At 38.8% G+C, this 24,062-nt stretch overlaps 1 protein-coding gene and 1 pseudogene across 1 annotated transcript in view; one reads left to right on the top strand and one right to left on the bottom strand.

Moving 5' to 3' along the window:
* Positions 1-18,843, top strand: part of PPP2CB (protein phosphatase 2 catalytic subunit beta) — a 33,993-nt gene extending 15,150 nt beyond the window's left edge. Inside the window, exons 2-7 of the mRNA XM_072776347.1 lie at positions 6,925-7,134; positions 9,503-9,676; positions 12,023-12,112; positions 12,253-12,414; positions 13,898-14,016; positions 18,138-18,843. Of these exons, the coding sequence (XP_072632448.1) occupies positions 6,925-7,134; positions 9,503-9,676; positions 12,023-12,112; positions 12,253-12,414; positions 13,898-14,016; positions 18,138-18,210 (828 nt within the window). The 3' untranslated portion in view covers positions 18,211-18,843. The remainder of the gene's footprint in view (positions 1-6,924; positions 7,135-9,502; positions 9,677-12,022; positions 12,113-12,252; positions 12,415-13,897; positions 14,017-18,137) is intronic.
* LOC140604795 (RNA transcription, translation and transport factor protein pseudogene) lies at positions 5,199-6,066 on the bottom strand (annotated as a pseudogene).
* Positions 18,844-24,062: the final 5,219 nt, after the last annotated feature.

Raw genomic sequence — 24,062 nt, 5'->3', positions numbered from 1 at the left:
GCTAATTGTTTTCTCAGTCTTCAGCTATTTTACCAGGATCCTATTGACTTTAGGATTTGGATTTTATAAACTCCTTAAAAACTTTCTTCTTTACCCCCTGATGTATCAGTGGTTTCACTGGACTTGGCTGACTTTGCTATAAGTATTTTGCCCCTATGAGCTAAACCAGCTACTTAACATATTTAAAAATTAGTAGAGCAGCTTCTTAGAGTGGACCTCCTAGACAGTTTTCCTTACTTAACAGATGAGCATGTAGTAGTTTTATGACTTGCCTTTTTCATTTTTATATCAAATACTGTTTATATCCAATATCAGTATTAGGTTTCACATATGTAACAGAAAACCCAAAGTAAAGGCTTAACTAAAGTAGCAATTTTTGTACTTTTCTTATGTATAAGCAAATACATAGATAAGCACTCCTGGGATGATACGGTAGCTCTACAAAGTTGCTAGGAAACCAGGCACTTGCTGTATTACTTTTCTGTGGTTACTGTAACAAATTATTACAAACTGCCTGGCTTAAAAGACCAGAAATATATTTTCTCACAGCTCTGGAGGCCGGAAGTCCAAGATCAAGGTGTCAGTAGGGCCATACGCCCTCTGGAAGCTCTGGGACAATCTGTCCCTTGCCTCATACAGGCTTCTGGTGGCTGCTGGCATTCCTTGGCCACAGCACTTCATTCTATCTGTCTTCTGGGGATGTATGTATCTGTCTGTCTCTGTCTCTCTCAAAACTCATTTAGGATCTGTCAGGATAATCTAGGATAAGCTCCTCCTGTCAAAATCCTTAATCGCATGTTTTTCACGTGAGATAATATTCACGGGTTTTGATGATCAGGAAGTGACTGTATCTTTGTGGGTGTTTTTTCAGCCTGCCACATCTTCCAGCACTCTGCTCTGCTGTTATGAGGGAGCAGCTCTTGTCCTTGTGGTCTGACATGGCCTCTGGAGTTCCAGCCATTGTTACATAAACATTCCAGGAAACAAGATGGAGAGTGTTGAAGGGCATGCCCCCTCCTTAAGGAAACTTTCTGATCCCCATGTAACAGTTCTTATATCTCACTAACCCGAACTTAGTCTTATGGCCCTTTTTAGCTGCACAAGAGGCTGGTACTATGGATTGAGTATTTGTGTCCTCCCAAAATTTATATATGAAGGCTAATTACCAATGTGATGGTATTTGGAGGTGAGGTCTTTGAGAGATAGGTTATGAAAATAAAGCTCCCATGAGTGGGATTAGTGCCATTATCAGAAGAGACACTAGAGAGATGATTTTTCTCACTACAATGTAAGCATGCCTCTACAAAACAGGATGAGGGTCCTCACCAGGAATCAAGTCAGCTGGCACCTTGATATTGGAATTTCCAACCTTCAGAACTGTGAGAAAGCAGTTTCTGCTGTTGAAGCCACCTCGTCTATTGTGTTTGTCATAGCAGCCTGAACAAGGCAGCTGGAAAGTAGTCTTTGAGCTGGGAATATGGCTACCTTGACTACAATTATATTAATTATGGAGAAGGAAGGAGAGAGTAGACATTGAGGTTAGGCAGTCTTTGCCTCAGATCACCTTACATTTTGTTAGCTACTGTCAGTTACTTTCCAAAGAAGATGTATAAATGTACATTTTCACCAATAGGGTATGAGAACAGCCTTGCTAAAAAAAAAAAAGAAAGAAAAAAGAAGAAGAGCCTTGCTAACAGTGGGTAAATGTCATTTATACCAATCTCATGGATGGAAAAGAAGCATATGTTTGTAGCCACTGCCCCTTTGTTTACCACCTAATGCATCGGGTTACTCCAGATGTGGTCTGGCCAACAGCAATGAAAATAATTACCTGCTGTTTTTCTGACTACTAAAAATGATGTGAACAACCAACAGGAAAAAAGTTAAAGGACAGGAAATAATCAGTAACTGAAAAGAGACATAGCCCCGGGCTGTGATCACGGAGTGACACAATGAGGTACCACTCCTTACTATACCCTGCCACTCCAAACTATGTGCATGAGCCAGCAAAACCCAAAGGATTCTCATTGATATCCCAGTATCTCTGAAAAGAGACAGTTAAGTGGGATCTTGAGCTCACTCCTCTTTTATCTGAGAAATAGTGGAAATGGGTATTGGAAAGAAATGGGGAATGACAGGGACAGAATTGAATGCATCAAGACTGCTCAAACTAAGACAACACATTGGCTGGGGAACATGTCCAAAGCCTGAGAGTATTTTCCTGTGGGAATGGAGTGGCCCCTAAAAACCCTCAGTTTGTAGGCATTCTAGATCCCACATTCCCCCTTGTGAGCCCTCTCACCTTTCTTGGCTACAAAAAGAATTTCAGTTCTTTTGCACCTTGACTTTAAACCTGTGGTTCATTGGGGAAGTACAAATCAACTCCACATGTTGGTAGAGTGGGAGTTAATAAATGTCACACAATATGTTGGAGTAAATAGAAAGTTTAGACTGATAGCTCAGTGACAAAGGGAGAACAGCATGGCAAGCAAATAACTGCCAGCAAGGAAGGAATATATAGCTTGGGAAATACACTATACAAAGAACCCAATATAAAAAAGCAAACTTCATCCTAAGGAACAGGAAGAAACAGTGTGATACATGACGATGTTGCCTTGGGAGGTAGGGCTTCTGCCATTCGAATCCAGACAAATGCTCCCTCAGAGGAGTCCACGAAAGGAAAAAACAGGATGGCAGTTTATTTTCCTGTTCCTTCTTTCTCTTTTCCACTGGTCAAGATGCACACAATGAAATGACTCCCACCTATTTCCAGATTGTGCATCCCACTTTCAGCCCCTAACCATGTGGCATTCCATCCATGTCTGGAAATAGAGGAGCAGCTTGGCAGAGTCCAGGCCCAGCGTGAGGACCACGTCCACAACTTCAGCCTAGATTCTAGCCAGCTCAGGGCACCATCAGTGATGACAGCAGTACAGTTCAAAAGACTGCTTCTTCAGGAAAATCTGAGAGAGTATAGATAGAGGTTGTTTCCAGTACAAATAAGAAATCAGGAAACAGAGTATGGGTCTTTACAAAAGGATGGCACTATATAAATAATGCTGGACTAGCTGATTAACCGATAGGAAAAATAAAGAAAGAATGAATCACAGGGTTCCTGCCTGGCTCAGTCACAAGAGCATGCGACTCTTGATCTTGGGAGTTTGTAAATTCGAGCCCCGCATTGGGTGTAGAGATTACTTAAAATCTTTTAAAAGAAAAAAAATCCCTACATTATATCATATAACAATTTCCAGCTGAATTAAATACCTGTTAAACATGAAAAACAAAACTAGGATAAAAAATGCAGGAGTGCCTTTTTTTACCATCTTCATGGAGAACAGGGTTTTTTGTTTTTGTTTTAAGCTTTTATTTGTTTAAGTGCGCACAAGGGGTTGGGGGAATGAGGTACAGAGGGAGCAGGAGAAGCAGACTCTTTGCTAAGCAGGGAGCATGGCACAGAGCTCCATCCCAGAACCCTGAGATCATGACCTGAGCCGAAGGCAGGTACTTAACTGAGCTACCCAGGAGCCAGCCCCTGGAGAACAATTTCTAAAAGAAGACCCAAGCAGCACAGATCATAAAGAGGGAAAACTAGTACAACTCTATAGGGAAAATATAAACCAAATAGAAAAATTAGCCTAATTTTGAGTTAAGCATTTCACCAAAAAAAAAAAAAAAAAAAGACCAATAAACATTAAAAAGCCACTTAAGGGCAGCCCGCGTGGCTCAGCGGTTTAGCGCCACCTTCAGCCCAGGGTGTGATCCTGGAGACCCGGGATCGAGTCCCACGTCGGGCTCCCTGTGTGGAGCCTGCTTCTCCCTCTGCCTGTGTCTCTGCCTCCCTCTCTCTTTCTCTCTCTCTCTCTCTGTGCCTCTCATGAATAAATAAATAAAATCTTTTAAAAAAAAAAGCCATTTAAAAAAAAATTTACCTGTCAGAGGTGCAAAATAAAATACTATTTCACACCCATTGGCAAGAATGTTAAGATCGGTTAACACAGATGCAGAATGATAGGAACTCAAAATTCATGCTTTTAATGCTCTTTAGATCATATCTGGCAAGGCAGATATCTGTCGCTAAAATTCTACTCTCCTACAGCCTCCACTTTTCTGTGCTGGGTCCTACCTTAAGTTTCATCCTTAGTGTTTGAATTCTGTTGCCATGTCATTTTCTCTGCCATCACCCTCACATATTGGGTTGTTTCTTACTCTTAGTTTGTATGTCTACAATGGGCCCAGTTCTTACCTCTTGTTCTTCTTGGTTTTCTGTTCCTAATCTGCCACAGATCTGGAAACTCCATAAATAGCTTATTAGAATTTTGCACATAACAATAGGGCCAGAAAAAGCCCTAACAGACTCTTCTGGCAGGTTAGTGGGGAGGTACATCTACTTTAATCATAATCTGCTTTATACTTCAGAGGCCTTTTTAATTTGCTCTGATTCTGGGCTCTTTCTATTAGAGTTGCTGGGTAGATGAGGTATAATGTTAGAAGGTGTTTACCAAAAAATTAGAATAACTGATTTGTAACTTTATTAACCTTTTTAAAAATGCAAATAAGGGCCATCCGGATGGCTCAGTCATCTGTCTGCCTTCCTCTTAGGTTGTGATCTCAGGGTCTTGGGATCGAGCCCTACATCAGATTCTCTGCTCAGTGAGGCATCTACTTCACCCTCTCCGTCTCCCCCTCCGTCCTGTTTGTGTTTGAGTATGCTCTCTCTGTCTCAAATAAGTAAATCTTAAAAAATAAAAATGCAAATAAGATTATTTGTTGAGAGGGAAGAAAGGGGGGGCTTTTTGTTTTGTTTTTAAATAGGCTCCATGCCCAGCGTGGAGCCCAGGGCAGGGCTTGAACTCACAACCCTGAAATCGAAACCTGAGCTGAGATCAAGAGTTTGACGCTTAACTGACTGAACCACCAGGTGCCCTCCAAAAAAACAGGGTTTTTTTCCACTTTCCTGAACTTTATTAAAGAAAAAAACTATGGGGATCCCTGGGTGGCGCAGCGGTTTGGTGCCTGCCTTTGGCCCAGGGCACGATCCTGGAGACCCGGGATCGAATCCCACGTCGGGCTCCCGGTGCACGGAGCCTGCTTCTCCCTTTCCCTCTGCCTGTGTCTCTGCCTCTCTCTCTCTATGTGTGTGACTGTCATAAATAAATAAAAAATTTTTAAAAAAAAGAAAAGAAAAAAACGATGGTAAATCTTGAGAACATAATCAATTTTCTAGGATTCTTCCCTTGAAAATGTGACATTTGATTTCCAAACACATGCCAGAGCGTACATGGTTCCCAATTGTACTAATCAGATGAGAAGCTGAAATCCTAAAACGTTCATCTTCCAACTTTACCCAGTCTGTGGTCTGTCTTTGGATCAGCAATAATTGCCTGAACAGCTACTATGGCTTCGTTAATTTTTGTCTGTAGCTCTCTGAGCTCTTCTATATGCAGTAATCGCAGAATTTGAGCAGCTTCATTAAGAACTGCATCTCCTGTGTCAAAACCAAGAACGTGTTTATCTAATGCTACAGGCAAGCCCTCTTTTGTTTGGTTTGCTTTGGCAACTGCATCTTATGTCAGGCACTCCCGTACCAAAATGCGAATTGCCTTAAGCATTACCAGGTAATCATCATGATGCTGAATCTGAGGAAGGTTAGCCAAAGCCATTAAACCAGTCTTAAAATCAGGATTATTTACATCCAAATTGATCAACGGCTCGGCATTTTAAGCTGCGTTGTCAGCAATCTTTGTATTTATAGGGTACCAAGTCCTTGTATTTTTCAGCATTATCTCTATATTGAAGTCTAACAGCTAAACCAAGAAGCCAGTCAATTGCTTCTTGTCGATCTTGAATCTTGAAAGGACAGTTAACATCTCTGAGATACTTTTCAAAGAACTTGGGCCAGTCACTGCTGTGGATGTTTCTTAAATTACCTCTGTCTACAATCTTGTAGTGTCTGATTTTCTGGTCTTCAAGCCAAACAATAAAGTTTCTAAATTCTGTTTCGTCTTTGCAGTTGAAGCCAGCCAGGTTGTGGTGGTAGAGGGCCATCAGCTTGCGTCAGAACATGGTCCTCGTGTCTCCCAAAAAACGGTTTTTGAGATAGAATTCCCATTGACATCTTTCTCATGAATATAGTGCATTCATTTAGAGTATACAGCTCACTGCCTTTTAGTATAGTACAGATATGTACATCACCACAGTATTAGAACATTTTCATTACCCACCAAAGGAACCTCTTGTACGCTTTTATCCCTTACTCCTCTCAGCCCTAGGCAGCCTTTAAATCTTTCTGTCTCTGTTGATTTGCCTCTTCTGGATGTATCATGTAATTTGAGTCATAATACATATGGCCATTTGTGACTGCCTTCTTGCATTTAACAGTGTTTTCAGAGTTGTGGCATGTATCAGTACTTTTTACTGCTGAATAATACTCCACTGAATGAGCAATATCACATTTTATTTATCGCCTCATCACTTATTGGACATTTGGGTAGTTTCTACTTTTTGGCTATTATGAATAAAGCTGCCATGAACATGTGTAAACTTAAGTTTTTATTTCTCTTAAGCATATACCTAAGAACAGAATTGCTGGATCACAGGATAATTCTGTTTAACATTTTGAGGAACTAAAAAAAAAAAAAAAAAACATTTTGAGGAACTGCCAGACTGTTTTCCATGGCAGCTGTACCACTTTACATTCCCACCAACAGTATTTAAGAGTTCCAATGTCTCCATATCCTCAGAAACATTTGTTACCTTTTAAATTTAGCTATCCTGGTAGATGTAAATTGGTATCTCATTGTGGTTTAAGTTTTATGATTTTCTAAGACTAATTTCAGATGTCTTTTTTCCCAGTATTTATTTTAATATGCAAAAAAATGACGTTTTTAATGATTTCATTCCTTTTTTTTTTTTTTTTAACAGGCTAAGGAAATTTTAACAAAAGAATCAAATGTGCAAGAGGTTCGTTGTCCTGTAACCGTATGCGGAGATGTGCATGGTCAATTTCATGATCTTATGGAACTCTTTCGAATTGGTGGAAAATCACCAGATACAAACTATCTGTTCATGGGCGACTATGTAGACAGAGGCTATTACTCAGTGGAGACTGTGACTCTTCTTGTGGCATTAAAGGTATGATGAATGAAATCCAATTTTTTTTCCAAACTTAAATGCGAGGGTGGCTATATTGCATGTCATCTGTTCTATTTTATGATCTATTCAGTTTATAGCCCCTTAAAATATAATAGTTGGTTTTACACCTTGTAAAAGAGAATGAAAATGATGCATTGAACTTGCCCTGCCTACTTCTGTACCATTCCCTTAGGTAATTCACAGCTGAAGTCTTGGAACCATTTTTTACTTAGGCAGGTATCCCTCATATACAGTCAATTAGCAAGTTTTTTTTTAATTCTTGCCTTGAGAAGTCTGTTATTCCGGTTTCTATTTTTGGCACCCAATCCATACCTTCATCACTTCACAGCTTCAGTTAGTGTAAGAGTATGGGAACTAATGTTTCTGACCCCTCCAAATTTGCCTTACATGTGTTTTAAGATTAAATCTCCGTTATTTAACACTTTCCTGTTGTTACTTTTCTGCTCCCAAACTCTTCAGAGATTCCATGTTACCTATAGAATCAAGCTCAGACTCCTTGGCTGGCCCTTTTTAGTGTAGCCAGAATTTGTCTGCCAGTAGTTGGTAGCATAAATTCTGAGTCTCCAGTCAAAGAGTTTCAGTGCTCTGCCTGTCTTCATTATTTCTTTCTCTGATTTCCCCATAAGGTCACCCTGATTTCTTAAGTCTTCTGCCAAGACTCAGTTACATCTTCCTTGAAGCCTTCACCCATTTTAGCCTTACTCCTTCTACACTCAATTACTGGGAAACTTACTTTCCCACCCCTTATTTATATTGCATAGTGTTTTGTTTTGTTTTTTTACATCTTTTATTTTTATTTTACTTTTTTGTTTATTGATTGTCTCTGCTGACTGAAATGTGCATCAAGAGGAGCACACTATGAATTTGTGTTGTTTTCTATCGCATCCTCCAAAGAACAGTGCCTGACTCATAGTGGGTGCTCAGTAGACGTTTGTGGAATGACTGAATGAATACATGTCAAACACGGAATTTGGAGAAAATATGACTTGTGATCCAACTCTTCTTTAACTTATTAGCTCTTGACCTCAGGAGTAACTTTTTCTGAGTCTCAGCCTCATTTAACTCATCTGTAGCAAATCGTCCATGGACCAGTCTCCTTGTTCGTGAAACTCGAATCCAGTCTTTTTATTTAGGCTCCAGAGTAGTTTCAGGATGTTTCCCTACTGTTAATCTGCATGGGTTAGCTCTGTTCTTGCAGCAACTGCACTATCAGTTATGAAAGATGCCAGACACCATGCCAGTCCCTTCAACTCTTTCCTCTGCTGAAGCGATTGAAGGAGCTCTGAAGGAAACACTTTAGCTCCTCACTGCGCAGTTTGAATGTATTATTTACATCTCATACCTCGTAAGTGAGATGAGTCTCTAAACAGAAGTCATCGATTAATGTTTATGTGGATCTGGCACCTAGCTTTAAACAGTGAGCTTAATTTTGGACACTTAATGGTAGTTTATATGTATAAATTGAAATACAATTTGCGCTTTTAGGTTAATTTGATTTACAGAATCTGTTGCTTTTTCATACTTATCAGACACATTCCTAACTAAATAGTATGCTATAAGGTATGTCTCCGTGTTTTGTTATGAAAAGGAGACTTTAAATACATTTGAAATCTTGTCCAGATTTGGCAAGGGCCTGTTTTTGTTAGCAAATAGTCTTTCTGTGGGAAATAAAAATTGAAAGTGGAGAAAGAAATTAATATATAAAGGAGTTTATCTCAGGTACAAATCTGTAACCTTCTGTATTCATTCAGCAATAAGACATCATAGTGTTGTGGAAAGACCTAGAAGACTAGTGATCATATGAGGATGAAGAAGATATTAAAGACCAAGAATCAGGGATCCCTGGGTGGCGCAGCGGTTTGGCGCCTGCCTTTGGCGCAGGGCGCGATCCTGGAGACCCGGGATCGAATCCCATGTCGGGCTCCTGGTGCATGGAGCCTGCTTCTCCCTCTGCCTATGTCTCTGCCCCTCTCTCTCTCTCTGTGACTATCATAAATAAATAAAAATTAAAAAAAAAAAAAGACCAAGAATCAGATACAATTTTATTATAATAGCAGGTATCAGTTAGTAAGGGTTCCAGTGAGGGTGGTATAAATAGAAATGAAGAAGGACTATAAATATTTTGAAGGTCAGTCAATAATGAGAAAATTTTTAATTTTGAAACAGAATTAACATTTAATGTAACAGCACACAAAATATAAACATTTAAAGAATTGGGTCAGAAAAAAAAAATAAAGAATTGGGTCAGAAGTTAATGTGCTTAAAAAAAAAAAAGTTGTTAATGTGCTTAATGTAATTCTAGTAAAAATATGTTTTATACCATGAATTTCTTTTGCTCTTCATGCAGGTGCGTTATCCAGAACGCATTACAATATTGAGAGGAAACCATGAAAGCCGACAAATTACCCAAGTATATGGCTTTTACGATGAATGTCTACGAAAGTATGGAAATGCCAATGTTTGGAAATATTTCACAGATCTATTTGATTATCTTCCACTTACAGCTTTAGTAGATGGACAGGTGTGTATCCGCTTGTTTGGTGGGTGGGGGAGGAATGAAAGAAAAGATTTTCGATTAGTAATTTAGGGTTTAGATTTACATGACATGATTTCTGCATCTCCTTGGCTTTTTCTGCCTCTTTTCCTTCTAATTAAAATCTCAGAATAGTGAATTAGGATAAGTTTTATGTACATTGTGACCGGCAGAGTTCCCTTTTGTCTCAGATATGTGTGTAAATGTTTCGGCCAAAGAATTTGTCAATATGATTTTTCTGTTACAGATAAATATCATAAATAAATAAATAAATACTTAAGATCCTGAAGTACAGTATTAATAAAGCAAAGCTGTTTTTTAAAACTATCTCCAGGGCAGCCCTGGTGACGCAGCGGTTTAGCACCGCCTGCAGCCCGGGGTCTGATCCTGGAGACCTGGGATCAAGTCCCGTGTCAGGCTCCCTGTATGGAGCCTGCTTCTCCCTCTGCCTGTGTCTCTGCCTCTCTCTCTCTGTCTCTATGAATAAATAAATAAAATATTTTAAAAATAATACATAAATAAATAAACTAGTTCCATACATATACAGTGTTTGCTGGTTACCATTAATAACTTTTTATTCCTGTTTTCATGGTAATTGCAAGCAGTAATATTGTATATTACATCTCTATTAAGAAGTACATGCTTTGTTTCCACCTGTAATGAGTATTATAGACATACTGTAAAACATTCAGAAATATAAGAAAATTGTGCAAGTTTCTATTATCCCAGTTTCTAACATAATCACTGTGAACATGAACTGATTTAACTTTTTTTTTTTAATTTAACTTTAAATATAAAACATGTGGTACCAAAAAATAAATATATAACCTATGGTACAACTGTACAGTTCCTAAACTGCATAAAAGCCCAGAATTGTCATAGGCATAATAGATCCATTCAGAATTTGATTATAACCTTTTCTGTGTGTCCTAACCTGCCCCTTCCCCTACTCCCTCAAATAAATAAATCTTAAAAAAAAAAATGGCCACCAAAAACCACTAAGAATGAGAAATAAGACATTACTATCAGAGGATGGGTCTGGGGATAGATATTTTACCCAAAACATACAAAACAATGTATTTTTCAGTTTTGTCTTAGAAATTCTTGCTAGTGCACTGAGCAATAAAAATAATTAAAATGGGGCAGCGTGGGTGGCTCAGTGGTTTAGCGCCACCTTCAGCCCAGGGCATGATCCTGGAGACCCGGGATCGAGTCCCATGTCGGGCTCCCTGCATGGAGCCTACTTCTCCCTCTGCCTGTGTCTCTGCGTCTCTCATGAATAAATAAATAAAATCTTTAAAAAATAATAATTAAAATGTATAAACATTGAGAAGAAATTAAGAAATATTTTGCTAACAACATGATTATGTACTCAGAACTCTAAGAAAGCTGAAAAGCTACTGGAGCCAATAACAGGAATTGGTAGTGTCTTTGCTGTAAGAGAAGCAACAAAACTTACGTGTTAGCAGGAAATGTAATGGTGAATCCCAAGAATAAAGATCCTATTCACTAGAGAAGGGGGAAGAAACACTACAAAATATTTTAGAAATTTTCCACAGAGGGGATCCCTGGGTGGCGCAGCAGTTTAGCGCCTGCCTTTGGCCCAGGGCGCGATCCTGGAGACCTGGGATCGAATCCCACGTCGGGCTCCCGGTGCATGGAGCCTGCTTCTCCCTCTGCCTGTGTCTCTGCCTCTCTCTCTCTCTCTCTGTGTGTGTGTGTGTGTGTGTGACTATCATAAATAAATAAAAATTTTAAAAAAGAGAAATTTTCCACAGTGAATATTATTAAACTCTATTTTGAAAAGAAGAGCTATCAAGATTTACATTTTTAGGGGCAGCCAGGGTGGCTCAGTGGTTTAGCGCCACCTTCAGCCCGGGGTCTGATCCTGGAAACCGGGGATCGAGTTCCCACATCAGGCTCCCTACATGGAGCCTGCTTCTCCCTCTGCCCGTGTTGCTCGCTCTCTCTCTCTCTCTCTCTCTCTCTTTCTCTCTCTCTCTCTCTCATATGAGTAAATAAAATCTTAAAAAAAGATTTACAGGGATCCCTGGGTGGCTTAGCGGTTTGGCGCCTGCCTTTGGCCCAGGGCACGATCCTGGAGTCCCGGGATCAAGTCCCGTGTCAGGCTCCGGACATGGAGCCTGCTTCTCCCTTCTGCCTGTGTCTCTGCCTCTATCTATCTATCTATCTATCATGAATAAATAACTAAAATCTTTAAAAAAAAAAAAAAAAGATTTACAATTTTTTAAAGATTTATATTTTGTAACCATTTATTTTACTCTGAATTAACTTTCAGCATTTAAAACTTTTTTTTTTTTTATTCACAAACAGATATTCTGCCTCCACGGTGGCCTCTCTCCATCCATAGATACACTGGATCATATCAGAGCTTTGGATCGTTTACAAGAAGTTCCACATGAGGTAAACTTAGTTTTAATTTTGAAAGGAAAGAAATATAACCACATTGTGGTAAAGCTAAATTGGTTAAACTTGACTGTTAAATTTTTTTTTTTTTTTTGACTGTTAAAAATGTCTAACATGTACTTAATTTTCTTGGCCAGGGCCCAATGTGTGATCTGTTGTGGTCAGATCCAGATGATCGTGGTGGGTGGGGTATTTCACCTCGTGGTGCTGGCTACACATTTGGACAAGACATTTCTGAAACATTTAACCACGCCAATGGTCTCACACTGGTTTCTCGAGCTCACCAACTTGTAATGGAGGTATGATGATGATTTTTATTTCAAATAGATCTATGTCTCTGTAATAAGGCTTCATGAAACATTCCTCCCTATTAACTAAACAAAAGGAGAAAAAAATTGAGCTGGTTTTAACAAATAGGGGAAAGTCCTAGTCAATTGCAATTTGAATGTCAATTGCAGACATGGTTCTTTACCTCCAAGTTTCCATGTGTATTTTGCAAACATAAAGATATTCTCATGTTACTACAGTATAATTACCACAGTCTAGAAGTTTGCATTCATATAATACTATGATCTAAACACTTCATTTGAATTTTTTTAGTATCTCACTAACATTATTGTTTGGAAAAAACGTAATCGTGTGTATGCTTTTGTAATCTAATCCAGGATCTGACTGAATGCTACATTCAGTCTCTTTTGATATGGAAATAATTCCTTGGATTTTCTCTGTTCAGTGAACAGTTCTTTGATTTTATGTTGTAGAAATATCCTCCATTTATGGTTTGACTGATGTTTCCTTAAGATTCGGGGTATGCATTTTGGGCAGGCACACCACAGCATGATGTGATATTCTCCCCAGTACATCATATTAGGGTCAGCTTAGTATTTTTTAAATACTAAAGGAATATAAATAGAATTTTTATTCTTTTAAATCAGAGAATAGCTTCAAAATGTTAGAGAAAACTTCAACCCAATTGTGGCATGAGGAGTTAATAATGGAATATATGGTTAATAAGGAATATAAATTCATATGGTAAAGGTAAACATAATCATATCAGTAATCCTAAGAAATGTGAATGGATGAAAATGTTTACTTCCCTAAAAATACTGAGACTCTGAATTAGATAATAAAAATTCAGCTGTTACTTGGGATGAATCTAAAACATAATGAAAAACATAAATAAAAATTAAAACTTAATGACACTACAGACTATAAGTAGAGGGGAAATGGTATATTGGAATATCAATTAGGTAACTTTCCAAAATACAGCTAATAGTGTTCATCAGAATACCTCTAAGATAAAGAGTATATATAGAAAGAGGTCATTACTGATGAAAATTGGTCCAGTTCTCTAGGGAAGAAATAATTCTGAGTTTGTGTTTACTTAGTAATAAATAGGTTGAAAATATATAAAGCAAAAACTGATAAAAGGAAAAATTGAATCTTCCATCATGGTGGGAGAAATTTTAATACATATTCTAGCCAAGACCTGAAGCATAGATTTAAATAAAACAACACTATTACTGAGCTCCATGTCGCAGTACCCTGTGCTCAGCAGTTAATATTCAACTGGAGGTTCATTGGAGGTGTGTAGTGTGTGTTTTTTTTTTTTTTTTTTTTTTTTGAGGTGTGTAGTGTTAAGGATGAACGCCATTTAAGGCAGCATAGAAGACTACATTTCCACCAAGAATATTTGTGATTTCTGAATTTAGTTTTCTAAATTTACCCATGTCAGGAGTCTGATTTTATAGTGAAATGTTGGTGTTTTTCTTAATGCTGCAGGGATACAATTGGTGTCATGATCGGAATGTGGTTACCATTTTCAGTGCACCCAATTACTGTTATCGTTGTGGGAACCAGGCTGCTATCATGGAATTAGATGACACTTTAAAATATTCCTTGTAAGTAACAGAAAAAAATGTAATTGTATATAATTGCTTTTAGAAGGAAAAAGTTAAATGTACATTATTAAAATTAGAGGATTTCTGCTTCTTCTGCTTCTGTAATAGTGGCGTGAGGAACGTGCCAAACCCTCTCCCCAACAGAAACAATCACTTAACTGGAAAAAGTTATTTTAAACAATTATTGTAGATTTCTGAATGTTGTCCTAAATGCATACAGCCCATAGAGAAACACTTATTTTAGAAAATCTAAATATCAGTAGTAGGGACACCTGGGTGGCTCAGCAGTTGAGCATCTGCCTTTGGCTCAGGGTGTGATCCCGGAGTCTTGGGATCAAGTCCCACATCAGGCTCCCTGCGTGGAGCCTGCTTCTCCCTCTGCCTGTGTCTCTGCCTCCCTGTGTCTCTCATAAACAAATAAATAAAATATTTTAAAAATAATGATAATAAATTTCAGTAGTAACAGCCAGCATCTGTGGAATTTGAGCCACCACCTGTTCCCTTCCCATCTTTCCAGATCCCTTGTATAGAAGCTACTCCAGAGTCAGTCTGCTCTGGGCCCTGCTCAGATTTTTCTCTGGTTTTAATCTGTAAGCTTCTGTTAACTAAACAGTTATTTAGAGGTTCCCTCTGGGTGGCACAAGCCACTTTTTGGTCAGAGGTTGTGCTCAAGCTTCTTTGGTCATTAAAATTTTAGGGCTCAGGACTCCTGGATGGCTCAGCGGTTGGGCATTCAGCTCTGGGCATGGTCCTGGAGTCCTGGGATTGAGTCTCCCATCAGGCTCCCTGCATGGAGCCTGCTTCTTCCTCTGCCTATGTCTCTGCCTCTCTCTCTCTGTCTCTCATGAATAAATAAAATCTTTAAAAAAAAAAATAAGGGCTCCCCCTAATCTAGTGAGACCACTGAGAATGTATATGGCTAAGAAGTTGCCATCAAAGTTGAAGAAATTCACATTTTGGTTCACAATTCAACCAAGCACTAGTATCTTGAATTCTCCTCGCTTGATTAATTCTGAGAGGGTTCAACTTTAAGGATGCACATAGTGTCCTTTTCCAGACTGTCGGAGATGTATGTAATTGGGATTTTAAGCCTGACTTCCTAGGATTTGCTCCTGGGTCAGAGTAACTTCTTCAGACAGTATTTGATTAGAGATTGTGTTTTAGCCCCTAGTATCATTGAGGATTATACCCTTTTGTTGATTAATCTATGTATTAGTTTCCTAGGGCTGCTGTAACACATTACCACAAAGTGGGTGTGTTAAATGGAATTAATTCTCACATTCGTGGAGGCTAGAAGTTTGAAATCAGGGTGTTGGCAGGGTGATGTTTCTAGGGGAGAATCCTTTCTTCCCTCCCCCTAGCTTCTGGTGTCTCCTACAATCCTTGTTTTATATAGATGCATCACTCCAGTTTCTGTCCTCAAATGGCACTCTCCCCTGTGTATCTTTGTTTCTTCTTGTAAAGATGTAAAGATACCATCAGAATGATGGGGCACCTGGGTGGCTCAGTTGGCTAAGCCACTGACTTGATTTTGGCTTAGGTCATGATTAGGGTCATGAGATAGAGCCCCATGTTGGGCTCCATGCTGAGCGTGAAACCTGCTTGAGATTCTCCCTCTGCCCCTCCCCCATTCACCCTCCTCTCTTTAAAAAAAAGGGGGGGAGGGGGATGATGATACTACCAGATTGAATTTAAGGCTCAGCCTAATCCAGTATGACCTCACTTTAATAACATCTGCAAAGACCTTATTTCCAAATAGTGTCACATTCTGAGATTCTGAACAGACATGAATTTGGAGGGTAAACTATTTGACGCAGCATAGTCTGTATGTGACTTGGAAATGTTTTCAAGAATACCCTAAATGCAGGGTGCCTGGGTGGCTTGGCGGTTGAGCATCTGCCTTTGGCTAAGGGTGTGATCCTGGGATCTGGGATCGAATCCTGCATCGTGCTCCTTGCGGGGAGCCTGCTTCTCTGCCCCCCTCTCTCTCTCTCTCTTATGAATGAATGAATGAATGAATATCAATCTTCTTAAAGAAGAATACCCTGGGGATCCCTGGGTGGCTTAGCGGTTTGGCACCTGCCTTTGGCCCCGGGTGCGATCCTGGAGTCCTGGGATCGAGTCTCACGTTGGGCTCCCGGCATGGAGCCTGCTTCTCCCTCTGCCTGTGTCTGTGTCTCTCTCTCTGTCTCTCTATCATGAATAAATAAATAAATCTTAAAAGAAAAAAATAATACCCTAAATGCTACTCTAATTGTTCCTGTGTGGGTATAGCTAAAATATGTGCACAGTCATGTTGATGTGATCCCAGGAAGGCTTTTCTTGACTCTTCTTTTGTGTACTCTGTTTCTTAGAAATTCAGCTGTATTACAAATGTGTGCATATTGTTTTTGCACCCATATGCCCCTGGTTTTTAAATCCGTTAGGAAAATGCAATTATACTGTCATTTATAATTACTGTTGTTTCTTAACTGGTAAGTTGAATCCAAAAGAAGAATATGAATAAAAATGAGAAGGTTAATATAACAAAATATTTGAATACACATGCTCTCCTTTCTCAACTTCTGTAAGGGCATGAGGTTGTATGAAATAGTAATTCTAACTGCCTTTTGGGGGTTATAACATAACATCAGATACTATATAGGAACAAATTTCTCTTTAATTCACTAGAATTTATAAATCTGCAGTAGTATTCCGTAAGTTAAGTTCTTGCGCAACTAGTAATACAATAATTTAGGAAAAATAACTGAAGTTATTAAATTAAAATGGCACACTAGAAAATATCCTTTTAATAAAAAGAAAGAAAGCAGTTAAAGTGGGAATCAGGAAACAGGAAAAGAAAATGGCAGGTATAAATCTAGTCATATCAATATTAAATGTGAGTGGTTTAAGTAATGCAGTCAAAAGGCAAAGATCAGATTGTTTTGTTTTTTAAGATCCAGCTTTTGATAGCTACGGAAAACATAATTTAGATTAAAAACAAATGGGTTAAAAGTAAATTAGGTGAAAAAAGATATACCATGCTAATAGCAACCACATGACTGCCGAACTGGTTATACTAATAATTAGACAAAATAGATTTCAAAGTAAAAATTGTTACTAGACATAAAGACATTTCACAATGATGAGTCATACGTTGAGAATTACCAGTTGTAAACATATGCACTTAACTATGGAGCAAAAATGAACAGAATTGAAGAGAGAAGTAGACTTTTATTCCACTTTATTGGAGTTGGAGACTTTATTGCACTTTCAGTCAGATCACCAGTGACATAGAAGATTTGAGAAGTACTATAAACATTTATGAACACTGCACCCAACAGTACCAGAATATGATTTTGTCACATGCACATGGAACATTCTCTGAGATTGACTATATGCTGGGCTATCAACCAAGCCTCAGTAAATTTAGAAATATTGAGGGATGTGTGGGTAGCTCAGTCCGTTGAGCAGCCAGCTCTTAATTTTGGCTCAGGTCACCTCAAGGTCATGAGATCAAGCCCCACCTTAGGCTCCACACTGGGCATGGAGCTTCCTCAAGATTCTCTTTCTCTCCCTCTGCCCCTCAAATATTGAAGTCATACAAAATATGTTCTCCAAACACAAAGGAATAAAACTAGAAAACTGGAACATGTATTAATATGTGAATTTTTTTTTAAGATTTTATTTATCTGAAAGTGAGTGAGCTCACAAGCATGGGTCGGGGCTGAGGAAGAGGGAGAAGCCGACTCTGCACCAACCAGGGAGGCTGACACCAGGCACCCCTAATCATTCTTAATCATGAGAGACTAAATGCTTTCTGTCTGAAGTCTAGAAAACAGACATGGCTATTTTCACAACTTTTATTCAACTGATAATTATATTGCAAATCTTTTATGCCAGGCACTGAACCAGACATTTTATCTGTTTCAGTTAAAACAGATAAAAGAGGTTCATCATTGAACCTTTGGGAGATAGTTTTATGGAAGAACACACCTGCAGCGACTGGCCCAGGGTCATTCCAGTCATAAACATGATAAAAGTGGAAATCAGTACTGCTCTTTATACTACAGTGTCTTATTCTTTGATTGCTTGCAAATTCAAGTCCTTTAACTATTTGCTTTCTTTTTTTCTATTTATAGCCTTCAGTTTGACCCAGCACCTCGTCGTGGAGAGCCTCATGTTACCCGGCGCACCCCAGACTACTTCCTGTAAATTTCTCCTGGGAAAAACTTGCCTTTGTATGTGGAAGTATACCTGGCTTTTTAAAATATATATATTTAAAAACAAAACAAAAAAAGCAACAGTAATGTATGTGTTTCTGTAACAAATTGGGATCTGTCTTGGCATTAAACCATATCATGGACCAAAATGTGCCATACTAATGATGAGCATTTAGCACAATTTGAGACTGAAATTTAGTACACTATGTTCTAGATCGGTCAGTCTTAACAGTTTGCCTGCTGTATTTGTAGTAACCATTTTCCTCTGGACTGTTCAAGCAAAAAAAGGTAACTAACTCCTTCATCTTCTTTTGCACTTATTTGGAAATTTTAGTTATAGTGTTTAACTGGCATGGATTGATAGAGTTGGAGTTTTATTTTTAAGAAAAATTCACAAGCTAACTTCCATTTAATCCATTACCCTTTATTTTATTGAAATGTATAGTTAAATTAACTGAAGAAAAGATTCTTGGGAGTATGTTGTCATAACATTTTAAAAGGTTTCCCTTCATTTAAACTAAATTACTGTTTTATGTTGATCTGCATATTTCTGTATATTTGTCATGACAGTGCTTGCATCCTATTTGGTGTACTGAGCAAATAAACTTTCCATTTTAAACAAAAACAGATTGGTTTACTGTGGTACACTTTAAATGAAAAGTTCTGCTATTTTGACACTTGATAAAAAAAAATAAAACCTTTTAACCTGTGATAAACAGTTGTGTTGAGATAATTTAAGTATAATAATATTCTTTGTATAAGGCTTATATTCAGAAGAAAACTTCAAATAGTAGGATCGTAACTTATAGACCATAAAAACAATTTTTATTTCTAAACATCATTTCAATAGGTAGTTTGTGGGCCACCTGGAGTGGCTCAGTCGGTTTAGCATCTGCCTTCAGCTCAGCCTGGGATCCTGGGATGGAGTCTGCTTCTCCCTCTCCCTTAGCAGCTCCCCCTGCTTTGTGCTCTCTCTCTCAAATAAATAAAAATCTTTTTTAAAAAAAATTAGGTAATTTGTGTTAATATATTCAAGTATGGAGTATATACTAAAACTGTAGAATGTTCTGTAGCTTAGAAGACTCTTAAAAGCCAAAGTATATTTTTATCCATTGGCTTAGAAAGAAGAGGAAATTAATCTCCAAAAGAAAATTTAGTAGAAGTAGTATACTAATAGCACCATTACTAGCGTATAATATAAATTCCAAGTAGGAGGAGGAAATGTTGAGGGTGAGTGGGAGGGTGGAAGACACAACTAAATTTAAGTCTATATTTATAGAAGAAAACAAGATGATAGAGTAACAACAATGGACAGAGTTCTCTAGTTAAAAGAGGGCCAAATTTGATTTTTTAAAATCCAACTATAGGGCTGCCCTCAACTCTTTATTAAGTCAAAGATGTAGGTATTTTTAATAAGATTGTTATAATAGAGGGGCAACTGGGTGGCTCAATTAAGCTTCTGACTTGATTTCAGCTCAGAATCATGAGATCGAGCCCCACATCAGGCTCCACTCTCTCTTCCTCTCCCTCTGCCCCTCCCCATCCTTGGCAGCAACCTCTTTGACATCAGCTGTAGCAACTTCTTACTAGGTACATCTCCAGAGGCAAGGGAAACAAAAGCAAAAATGGAATATTACGACTTCATCAAGATAAAAAAAGCTGCACAGCGGGCAGCCCGGATGGCTCAGCGGTTTAACACCTGCCTTTGGCCCAGGGCATGATCCTGGAGACTCGGGATTGAGTCCCACATCGGGCTCCCTGCATGGAGCCTGCTTCTCCCTCTGCCTGTGTCTCTGCCTCTCTCTCTCTCTCTCTCTCTCTCTCTCTCTCTCTCCTGTGTCTCCCATGAATAAATAAATAAAATATTAAAAAAAAAAAGCTGCACAGCAAAAGAAACAACAAAACTAAAAGGCAACCTACAGAATGGGAGGAGATATTTGCAGATGACATATCTGATAGAGGGTTAGTATCCAAAATCTATAAAGAATTTACACACTCAACACCCAAAAAAACAAATTATCCCCAGTTAAGAAAAGAGCAAAAGTCACATTTTTCCTTTAAAAAAAAAAAAAATTTTATTTAGGGATGCCTGGGTGGCTCAATGGTTGAGCGTCTGCCTTTGGCTCAGGGAGTGATCCTGGGGTCTGGGATCGAGTCCCACATCGGGCTCCTTGTGGGGAGCCTGCTTCTCCCTCTGTGCTGCTGCCTCTCTCTGTGTGTCTCTCATGAATGAATAAATAAAATATTTTTAAAAATAAAAGAGATTGTATTTATTCATGAGAGTGTGTACACAGAAAGAGAGGCAGAGACACAGGCAGAGGGAGAAGCAGGCTCCTCACAGGGAGCCCAATGTGGGAGTCGATCCCAGGTCTCCAGGGTCACACCCTGGGCCAAAGGCAGGCCCTAAACCGCTGAGCCACCCGGGCTGCCCCACAAACATTTTTCCAAAGAAGATGTGCACATGGCCAACAGACACATGAAAAGATACTCAACATTAGGGGACTACGAATCAAAACTGAGATACCACCTCATACCTGTCAGGATGGCTAAAATCACAACATGGGAAACAACATGTTGGCAAAGATGTGGAGATAGGGAAACCCTTACACTGTTGGTGGGAATGCAAACTGGTACAGCCACTCTGGAAAACAATATGGAGGTCCCTCAAAAAGTTAAAATTAGAACTACCCTATGACCCAGCAATTGCATTGCTAGGTATTTTCCCAAAGGATACAAAAATACTGATTTGAAAGGATACATGCACCCCGATGTTTGTAGCAGCATTATCAACAATAGACAAATTATGGAAAGAGCCCACATGTCCACTGACTGATGAATAGATAAAGAAGAAATGGTATATGGGGCATCTGAGTGGCTCAGTTGGTTAATCATCCAACTCATAATCTCAGCTCAGGTGTTGATCTCAGACCCAGGGTGGAGCTTACTTAAAAGAATAAAAAGGGATGCCTGGGTGGCTCAGCAGTTGAACGCCTGCCTTCGGCCCAGGGCATGATCCTGGAGTCCCAGGGGTCGAGTCCCACATCAGTGTCCCTGCATGGAGCCTGCTTCTCTCTCTGCCTATGTCTCTGCCTCTCTCTCGCTGTGTCTCTCATGAATAAAAAAATAAAATAAAAGGGTTTTATATATATTTATATATATAAAATAATATTCCATTATCTCTCTCTACCGATAGAGATTAACCAACTTAGCCACTCAGATGCCCCATATACCACCTCTTCTTTATATAGATATCTATATATACCTAGAGATAGATAGTGGAATATTATTCAGCCATAAAAAGAATGAAATCTTGCCATTTGCAATGACACAGATGGAGCTAGAGAGTATATATAATGCTAAGCAAATAAGTCAGAGAAAGACCAGTACCACATGATTTCACTCCTATGCGTAATTTAAGAAACAAAACAGATAAACATGAAAGAATAAAAGAGATGAAAACCAGAAAACATACTCTTAACTGCAGAGAACAGAGGGTTACCGGTGAGTTGCTTCTAATTTGAGCTGAGGAGGGCGCCTGGGAGGCTCAGCGGTTGAGTGTCTGCCTTTGGCTCAGGGCATGATCCCGGGGTCCTGGCGAGTCCCACACGGGGCTCTCTGCAGGGAGCCTGCTTCTCCCTGTACTTATGTCTCTGCCTCTCTCTGTGTGTCTTTCATGAATACATAAATAGTTTTAAAAAAATTACAAAAACAATCTTGAAACAAGTAACATTGTGAAAACACAATGGTCCAAAATTTTTGGGATGCAGCAAAGAAGTTCTAAGAGGGAAATTTACAGCAGTATGTGCCTACCTTCCCGACAAGAAAAATCGGGAACCCTGGGTGGCACAGCGGTTTGGCGCCCGCATTTGGCCCAGGGCGCGATCCTGGAGACCCGGGATCGAATCCCACGTCGGGCTCCCGGTGCACGGAGCCTGCTTCTCCCTCTGCCTATGTCTCTGCCTCTCTCTGTCTCTCTCTCTCTCTGTGACTATCATAAATAAATAAAAATTAAAAAAAAAAGAAACAAAAATCTTAAGTAAACACAACTTAACCTTACCCCTAAAGCAGCTAGAAAAAAAACAAAGCCAGTGGAAGGATAAATATAATAAAAATTAGAGCAGAAATAAATGAAATAAAAACTAAAAACACAATAGAACAGATCAATAAAACTGGGAGCTGGTTCTTTGAAAAGATCAACAAAATTGATAAACCTTTAGTGAGACTCATTAAAAAAAAAAAAAGTGAGAGAACTCAAATAAAATCAGAAATGAAACCCTGGGTACCTCAGCGGTTGAGTGTCTGCCTTTGGTTTGGGGCATAATCCTGGGTCCAGGGATCAAGTCCCACATTGGACTCCCTGTGAAGAGCCTGATTCTCCCTCTGTCTCTGTCTTTGCCTCTCTCTCTCTCTTTTATTCATGAGTAAATAAAATCTTTTATAAAAGAAGTGAAAGAGGAGAAATAACAATTGACACCACAGAGATACAAAGGATTATAAGAATATTATGAAAAACTATATGCCAACAAATTGGACAAACTAGAGGAAATGAATAAATTTCCTTCCAAAACTGAATCAGGAAGAAATAGAAAATTTGAACAGATAGGTTACTAAGCAATGAAGTTGACTCAGCAATCAAAAAACTCCCAAAAAACAGAAGTCCAGGACCAGATGGTTTCACAGGTGAATTCTACTAACAATTAAATATGACTTAATACTTCTCAAACTATTCCAAAAAAACACAAGAGGAAGGAAAGATTCCAAATTCTGAGGCTGGAATTACTTAGATACCAAAACCAGATAAAGTCCTAACAAAAAAAAAAAAAAAGAGAGAGAGAGAGAGAGAGAGAGAACTACAGGCCAGTATCTCTCATGAGCATAGATGCAAAAATCCTCAACAAAATGTTAGTGAACTGAATCCAACAAAATATTTAAAAATCATTCACCACAATCAAGTGGGATTTATTTATTACAGGGATTTATTTATTACAAGGGTGGGCTCAATATTCACAAATCAATCAACATGATATATCTGATATATCAACAAAAGAAAGGATAAAAACCATATGAACATTTTAATAAATGCAGAAAAAATTTCAACAAAGTACATCTATTCATGATAAAAACTCTCAACAAAATAGGTTTAAAGGAAATATACCTCAACATAATAAAGGCCATATATGAAAATCCCACAGCTAACATTGTATTCAATGGGGAAAAATAGATTTTCCTCTAAGATCAGGAACAAGAAAGGATGCCCACTCTCATCACTTTTATTCGACATAGTACTGGAAGTCCTAGCCCAGCAATCAGATGAGAAATAGAAGGCATCCAAATTGGTAAGGAGGAAATAAAACTTTCACTATTTGCAAATAATATGATGCTATATATAGAAAACCCTAAAGACTTCGCCAAAAAACTACTAGAACTCATAAGTGAAATCAGTAATGTTGCAAGATAGAGTGTTAATATACAGAAATCCACAGCAGGGGTGCCTGGGTGGCTCAGTTGGTTAAGCATCTGACTCTTTACCTTACCTCAGGTCTTAGTTCAGGGTTGGGAGCTCAAGCTCATGCTAAGGCACAGAGCCTACTTAAAAAGAAAGAAAGATGGGACACCTGGGTGGCTCAGCAGTTGAGCATCTGCCTTCAGCTCAGGGCTTGATCCTGGGGCCCGGGATCAAGTCCCACATTGGGGTCCCTGTGTGGAGCCTGCTTCTCCCTCTGCCTGTGTCTCTGCCTCTCTCTCTCTTTCTCTGTCTTTCATGAATAAATAAATAAAATCCTTAAAAAGAAAGAAAAAAGAAATCCACTGTCTTCCTATACACTAATAATGAAGTAGCAGAAA

Source organism: Canis lupus, chromosome 15, assembly GCF_048164855.1.
Source record: "Canis lupus baileyi chromosome 15, mCanLup2.hap1, whole genome shotgun sequence".
NCBI lineage: Eukaryota > Metazoa > Chordata > Mammalia > Carnivora > Canidae > Canis > Canis lupus.
The sequence above is the reverse complement of the archived record's forward strand: the minus strand, read 5'-3'. Positions and strand labels throughout refer to the sequence as shown.